We start from the raw sequence: 7,833 nt of genomic DNA, 5'->3' as shown, positions 1-7,833 counted from the left end.
TCTTATTCATAGAGACAGACCCTGGAAACTGACTCAGACTCACTGACAGCAGAGGCCATGAGTGGTAACTGTGCACAGAAGCCCCTTTATCCAGCCTTGCTGCCCAGGCCACAAAACAGCAGCTACTGCCACCCAGGAGACTGTCAGAAACACAAGATCCAACTCACCCCATCAGAATCTCCGCCTTCATGCGATCCCCCGCCCTGCCACCCTGATCACCACCACTGGTGGTGAGAAGTTGTGTGTGCATGAAGAATCCTGTTGCCTGGTTGTGAATCCAGAGACATACTTCCAGCTTCTTTTTTAAAAAAATTATTTATATCTATCTATCTATCTATCTATCTATCTATCTATCTATCATCTATCTATCATTCTAGGACATTTTCAACACCCCAGAAAGAACTCTGGGCCTATACAGAAGCCACTTCCCTTCCACCTCTTCCCACACCAGCACTCTAGCAACCGTGTGTCTTCCTGGACTTGCCTATGGTGGCAGCTTCTGTGAATGGAACCATGAGTCCTTTTGTATTAGGCTTTCACTGGTCAAGTCTCAAAGTTCATCCCCATTACAGCACATCACTCCTCTATATATGCAAAATGATGTTCCAGTGTAACAATGGACCATGCCTATCTGTACAATATGGCTGTTAGTGTAAGCCACAACAGCAGTGCTGAGCTCACAGTTGCTTTATTACTCCCGAGTGTCATCCATCCTCCCACTGTTGGGGAGATGTGAGGATTGGCAGCTTACTTGAGGCCTCTCTGGGGTTCTGGACAGCGCCCAGGAGGCTAGAGAGGCACTTGTCTCTCTAGCGTGTCATTGTCCTAAGCTTTCTAACACAGCAGGAGTGATGGGAGGCCTCTGGCCTGTAAGCCGAGCTCTATGCTCCTGGACATGACAATGAATCCTAGAAACTGTCCCTTCCAGTTTCCCTCTCTAGACACCAAGGGGCAGGGAACCTGCAGGGCCAGAGCCAAGAGTGTCCTTCTGATGGGAAGTCCCAAGGTAGCACCTTCCTGAGTTGTTCCTGTCCTCCTCACTAGTCTCCCTGAGAGGTCACCCCAGAAACCACATGAACACCCCTCTGCCCTTTCCCAGGACCTAGGTGAGTGCACTCAGGGAGTCCTATCCTACCACCTTTGCATCTGGCTCCAGTCCTGGGCCCTGCGTGAATCTGGAGGGCATCTTTTGTATATCCTCAAAACACAATCCCTGGCAGGTAGCTTGTGCTTGGGATTTCCACAGCGTATGATGGATGTTCCTAGTTCAGTATATCCATTTTCCACTGGCTAACAGGGCCGAGATCTGTGAGTCATAAAGCAGAAGAAAACACGCTGGCACCAGAAAGACATTTCCAGAATGTTCCAGAACTGGCTGACTTTAATTTGGAAACAGCTTTTGGCTACAGACATTCAGGTTTAAGGCACATTCCAAACTACAAGGAGCCCCCTGCAGGGGACTGGCTTTAATTCTTGCATGGTTTTGTATGGAAAGTGGAACAAATGATTTTCTGGCCTTTTTCTAAAAAGGAGTGAGTTTGGCAAAAACAAAACTCATGACACATTCTCACCAGACACCACAGTACTCTTACAAGACCTCACTTTTATCCTAGGCAAGGACGGGGTACCCCACTCTTCCCCAGAAACATGTTTACAGTAAGCACATTTGTATGCATCTGTCTGGCAATGATGGCTTAAAAAAAAGTTTTCAAATAAAAATACAAAAATCACATGTCTACCACGAAGCTAAGAGTCTTAGCCACAAGCAGTGAGGAATGGGTGCAGGAACCAAGAGATAAACATCTATTCTGCGCAGCAAGAGGCTGTGAGGGCCAGGAAGATGGCCGCCTGAGAACCCCAGCCCACCTGGGCCCTTTCGGCACAATACATGGATGAGGGGGGACCAGAAGGAAAAGGCCATGGCTTTGCGGAGAGGAAGAAGGGGAATTGCAACTGGGGGTATTAGATAGCTAGGGAAAACTGAAGTGTGCTCTTTGGGCCTTTTCCTGGACAGTGCCAGCAGGGGGCAGAGGTGAGCCACTGCCACCACTCAGTCATTGCCACCACAGATCTTCAGTAGAATCTTCCGATAGTCCCCAGAAGTGTCTCCCTGGTTGCAGAAACAAGAGCAAGGGTTAAGGGAGGCAAGGCCCCAAGTGTCCTTGTGGGGAGGCAGGTCTGTCAGAGGCGAGAGTTTCTACTCAGAGCATGCAATGTAGACCTTCCCTGTACAAGCGCTGTCCAGCAGCCCCCAGATTCTATGTAAAATGAAAGCCAAAAAGCCAGGCAAGCATGGCATGGTTGTAATCCAGCACTGAGAAGGTGAAGCCAGGCAGATCCCTGGGGTTGGTAGGCCATTCTAGTCTAATCAGTAAGCCTTGGGTCCCAGTGAAAGACTCTTAAAAATCAACATGGATAGCTTCTGAAGAATGATACTCAATGGTGACACTGGCCTCCACAGGCATATGTATGCATATGTGCATACGCATGCATACATGCATGCATACATACATGCATACAGTATAAGGACCCCCCCCCCCCCCAGGCTGATTATCGCTGCTCTTTGCCTAAAGCAGTTACACTGGCTCTACTGTAAAGCAATGAATGCTGTGCTCTTCCTTGAAAGCGGCATCTTTGTGGCCACCCACAGAGGACACCGTTGCCACCACAGCCTCCGCTTCTCCACAGATCAATCTCTGTCTGACATCACTGTGCTTTCTCCAGGAGGACTGCTCGGGCTTAGCTAACTTCAGATCATTTTCTGACACCCTAAGCCTTTTGAAGCTCTCTGAAGACAAGCTCTGTGGCTTCTTTAGCTGTCACAGAATCCTAGCGATGCAGGCCAAGCTCTGACAGTCAAGACAAGAGTCTCTGCTCCACAGAGCCTCATCTCATAGCTCAGGAGTGGGGAATCTTCTCTTCAAAGATGAGCCCGACAAGTCTGAAATCAGGCCCTGCAGTGCTTGCTGGTGACTTAGTGTCAACTCCTGCCACCCTAGCTCTGGCACACGGTGTTTCCTCCAGCATTGTGTAGACCTGCTACCACACCGGTGGTAGAGCTCCTATTACCCTCAGAGATGCTTCAGGTTACCAGTGCTTGGGAGGTTTGTGGACACTGCTCGAGGTCACAAGGGTACTAAGCAGAAGAACCAGGATCACACTCCCAGGCTGTAGCCCCAAGGCTGAGCTATAGTGAGCTATAGATGTGGTCTCCACTACAAAGTGAGTGTGGAAAAAGCTAGAACTCAGGAAGCAAGAGCTGAGCCCCACAGAACCTTGGGACATGAGCTCTCCTTGGTGGATCACATTGCCTCCAGAGTTAGGGAAGGCCTGAGATTTCTTTATACCGTTGGCAGACATTTCAGTTAAGTTACTAAACACCAGGATCCTGGAGGGTAGGAACATAGGGTCACAGGGTTGTGACCTGCCCTGTCCTCAGGATCTTGTGATCAGTTTGGAGGCGAGTAGATGAAGAAGCTGTTCTAGAGAGGGAAAGGAGACGGGAAGGGCCTGGAGGTATTGAGATGTTAGAGAAGGCCTCGTGGGCCCCTAATCCCTTACCGTGATATCGTGGTACAGTGACTTGCCGTACATCCGCTTATACTCCGCTCGGATATCCAGCAGGTCAAGCTCGCTGCGAGACACCATGATGCGAATGAGGGTCCGGTCTTTTGTTCCTGCTCCCTAAAAAGTCACCCACAGTATGTGCATGGGGCTTCGCACTGGCCCCAACCCTCCCGCACGTTCTACATTCAGCCCACAGTGGATCCCTTAGACCCAGGAGTCTTTAAGACGTCCTGAATTGGGCCCCCCTGCACACAAGAGCTCCATACCCTCATAGCCTTGTTCAGCCTTTCAGCAAAGAATGCCGGGGTGTTCTTGAGGCATTTCACTGCAAGAGAAACACAGTACAAGGTCTGTAGGACACAGGAGGGCACACGCTACCTAAGTGTCCTCCTATGAAGCCTGGACATCAAATCTGCCACCAACCATCTCCTTCCTTTCCTGCTGACTGTGATCCCATGAATGTGGTGGCTCCACACACAGTAGGACCATCAGCCCAACCATCACTGAGCAAAAAACAGAAAGGCTGTACATAACCTGGGGGTGTGAAGAGGCTTCAACTTCATGGGTCCCTAGGCATGAGGGATCAAACAAAAAAACCCTCATGGAGAAAGGGAGGCCAAGAGGACATGATGTTATTCTTGGGCCATGCAGAGAAATGAGGATCTATTTATTTCCTGTTCTAGCCAGAAAAAATCTATAAAAAACTAAAAGAAATGGGCAAAGTGATGTCCCTCAGCGAGTATACAGGGAGGTGGCGGGGATGCAGAGCAAGAACCCAGCTCCATATTAGGAGGAGGTTCCGAGAGCTGCCAAGATTTGCTGTGGAGGGCACACTGCTGTAAGAGGCACACCCCGTGCTGGAAGCTCAGCCAGTTCTCTCTAGAATGGGCCTGTTTTGCTGTTGCAAGTAAAAATTCTTCCATGTGTTTCCATCACAGACAGCTGACAATTGCCTACAGGGATATATTTTTAGAGGAAACTTGGCAGGATGTGAGTCACCTTCTTCTAGGAGAGCAGCTGGATGGGCTCCCACTAGTGCCTGGATCCTAGCTCCTTTCTGCAGAGCTGCACTGCGGACAGACAACAAGCGCCACGGAGCCCACCAGCCAGATGGCTCAGATTAGCAAGCTCAGACCCTGTGCTTCTCTCACTACACCACCTTCAACCGCAGGACATTGAGCACCCAGGCTTGCAACCCACACTGCCCAGTGAGTGGGCAGGCAGGCAGGCAAGCCCAGCCAGATGCCTACCCACAGCCAGCATGCCCTGCTCCAGGTCCCCAGACATCTCCCGGCAGATGCTCTTCTCAATGTCTCGGCCCGTCATCCTCTGATACTCGTTGAAAACTAGCAAGAAAACAGAAGGGGCACGTCATAGCCTTAATCTTAATAGAACTTAATTTGAGTTCTCTCAAATCTCCATGTTGTAGTCCCGACCCTCAGCAACTTGGAATATGTGTTAAAATAATGGCGTGATAGTGGGCCCTGAGCCAATGAGCTAACCAGTGTCATCTACAAACAGGAGGTCAGGACACACATGTGTGAACTGACAAATCTTGGCCTGCAATGGGTTGCCGTAGGGTCTTTTGTCTTGCTTTTCACACCGAAGCACAGCTCTTTCCAAGCCTCATTGAATATTCGTCACTTTATATCAACAAGGCTCTACTGTATGTCACGCTGGGCTGAACTATACTTTCACGACATTAGGCATAATAAATTCATCTTTGTTTTTTGGGTTTTTTTTTTTTTTTTCATGTAATGGAGTCACATCCTATAACCCTCTGGCTTCCATGGATCTCAGCCTCTCATGTGGCCAGGACTACAGATTTGGGACATTACCTAGCTTTAAGTGTATTTTTGACTTACAACATCTTCAAATGGGTTTGCTGGATAACATCTCATCATAAAACTGAGGGTCATCTATCTAGGAAGAGACTACACAAAGACAGGAATGAGGAGGCTCATCCACAGAGAGAAAGAGAGGCTTCACAAGAAACTAATCCTGACAAGCTTATGAGTGTCTAAAACTCTTAAGAAAATACATTCCTGTTGCTTAAGCTCAGCCCACGAGGAGACACACCCTGAAGAGTCCCGCCTCTTTCCCACTCCGCCCTGCACGGCCTGCAGTCAGATCCCTTTACCAGTGCAGTCGGTCTGCTAATCGATCTCAGCCCACACTCACAATGTCCTCCTTAAGTCTCCCCATCCGCGGCCCTGGCCCCTATTTCATGCAGCAGGCTCACCTTGTTCTGCCCCACTGTGAGCCACGTGAGCTCTACCCGACTCAGACACAACCCACGTTGTTCTGTTGTGCTGAAAGCCTTTAATTATAAACCCAGGAACTGCTGAGTGCCACGGAACAAGCTGGTGGCTCCTAGGGGAAGGAACCATGCTAGCGAGCCCAGGAACCCGAGTCTAGTGCTAACATCAGCATCAATCTCTCCTCCTACCCCTGCTTCAGTTTCAACCAACTACTTCCTGATTTGTGTCCTCTGCATACCAGAGCTGTGGCTTCTACTTATCTGATATTTTCTGAACATTTCTTCATTTTTCTCCCATGTCATAACGCTTTGAAACCCGACAGTGACCCAAACGTTCTATACTCATTAAAACAAATGAGGATAAATCCCTGTCACAAGTGTTCAGCGTGTGTTGAATATGAGACTAGAGTGCTCAGCCCTCATGGGGAAACCTGCATCACACCCTCAGGCTCTGGGATCACTGCAGGAGAGAAGGCAGAAGAGCCAATGTGGAGGAAGACTGCAGCGACTATTTACCAGGCATGACAGGGCCACTGGACAGATGAACTCACAGTGGCTGTGCTGACATACACAAGACCTGTACAAGATCAAGCCAAAAAGCCTAGCACAGACAGAGAGGACAGAGCGGGGCTCATGAAGCCCCAACCCTAGCACAGAGGAGCCATTAGCAAGTGATAGATGGATGCTAGAGCCAGTTCTCTTCAAGAATGTGGTCCCTGAGAAGCTACTTAAACCAGTAGCTGGCACTATGTCAGCATATATACTGGTAATAATTCAGTGGTATAGAAAAGGGGGAGAGACGTGGGGGGGGGAGGAAAAGGGAGAGGGAGCGAGAATGCATAACAGCTGGATATGGTGGCGCATGCCTTTAATCTCAGTCCTCAGGAAGCAGAGGCAGGCAGATCACTGAGTTTGAGGCTAGCCTGTTCTACACAGCCAGTTGGGGAAAACGCAGAGTATGGGGAGGGGATGGGGTCAACTCGATCAAAACACATTATATGAACACGTGAAATTCTCAAACAGCAAACACGATGAGGACATGTTTATGCACATTCCACTGTAGCAGTCAAGAGGTTAAAAAGCTCAAGCCCAAACTCAGCCAGGTTCATAGTAGCTATGTCAGCCTCATGCCATTCCTGAGACGGAGGCAATACCGTCTCCCTCCTGAGTGCCTGGGTCACGAGCAGCCTAGCTACGATCCTCGCCTCCCTTCTACCCTGCAGGGCCGACAGCCTTTCCCAGTGGTCTTCACTCTGTTCTGATCCTCACCTGTCTGCCCATAGGGGCCTTCGGACACAGGTGGCCATGGCTTCCCTTTCTCCAGGGTCTCCCAGCTAAACGGCTACTCTGTACATTCCTACAATAGTTCAGGGCCCCACCTTCAAACTGCTGCTTTCTCTCTGGTTCCCCCAAGAAGATCTCTTACAGCCCCAAGGCCTCAGACACCTGATCCCTCACCTTCCAAGCCCAAAACCTCTCCTGACATCCGGACTCGTCAGCACAATTACCTTTCTGATGCCTCTGCTCCTCATGTCTAGTACGTCCATAGCTCCTAACCTCAGTTGAGAGCTGCTATTTTTCCACTCCCTCAGCTAACAGAACTCCCCTGTCTTCCTAGACCCTCTCTCTCCAACACACCATGTCCAGCTTCTCAGCGAGCAGGCTGAATTCTGGTCCCTTCTCCTCAACTCCCCATCCAGGTTTTCACCAACCCCCCCCCCCCCAAGGTCACTGCATGGCTTTCCACCGATCAACTCAACTGTAGACCCTTCACCCTCCCTGCAGCACACTGGGGGCCCAGGTACCCTGGGGAATCTAGGCGGCAAGCCGCTCTGCCAGTTGAAGGAAGGAGACACACTCCACTTAGGGCTCTCCTGTTGCTTCTGATGTCTCTCAGGATGAACACCGAACCCTACATTGTCAGCAGAGCTGTCCACGACCTCTGACCCTACCTCTTGCTGCTGCAACTCTATCTGCTCCAGATACCTGCAGACCCTTGGCTATGC

General features: G+C 50.0%; 1 protein-coding gene across 1 annotated transcript in view; it reads right to left on the bottom strand.

The window, feature by feature from the left end:
* Positions 1-1,348: 1,348 nt before the first annotated feature.
* Positions 1,349-7,833, bottom strand: part of Anxa11 (annexin A11) — a 44,196-nt gene continuing 37,711 nt past the window's right edge. Inside the window, exons 12-15 of the mRNA XM_034497732.2 lie at positions 4,818-4,913; positions 3,834-3,892; positions 3,562-3,684; positions 1,349-2,110 (exon numbers count right to left, since the gene is read on the bottom strand). Coding sequence (XP_034353623.1) covers positions 2,051-2,110; positions 3,562-3,684; positions 3,834-3,892; positions 4,818-4,913 — 338 coding nt within the window. The 3' untranslated portion in view covers positions 1,349-2,050. The remainder of the gene's footprint in view (positions 2,111-3,561; positions 3,685-3,833; positions 3,893-4,817; positions 4,914-7,833) is intronic.

This window comes from Arvicanthis niloticus, chromosome 3 (assembly GCF_011762505.2).
Source record: "Arvicanthis niloticus isolate mArvNil1 chromosome 3, mArvNil1.pat.X, whole genome shotgun sequence".
NCBI lineage: Eukaryota > Metazoa > Chordata > Mammalia > Rodentia > Muridae > Arvicanthis > Arvicanthis niloticus.
Note: the sequence above shows the minus strand (reverse complement) of the source record. Positions and strands in the feature narration are given on the sequence as shown.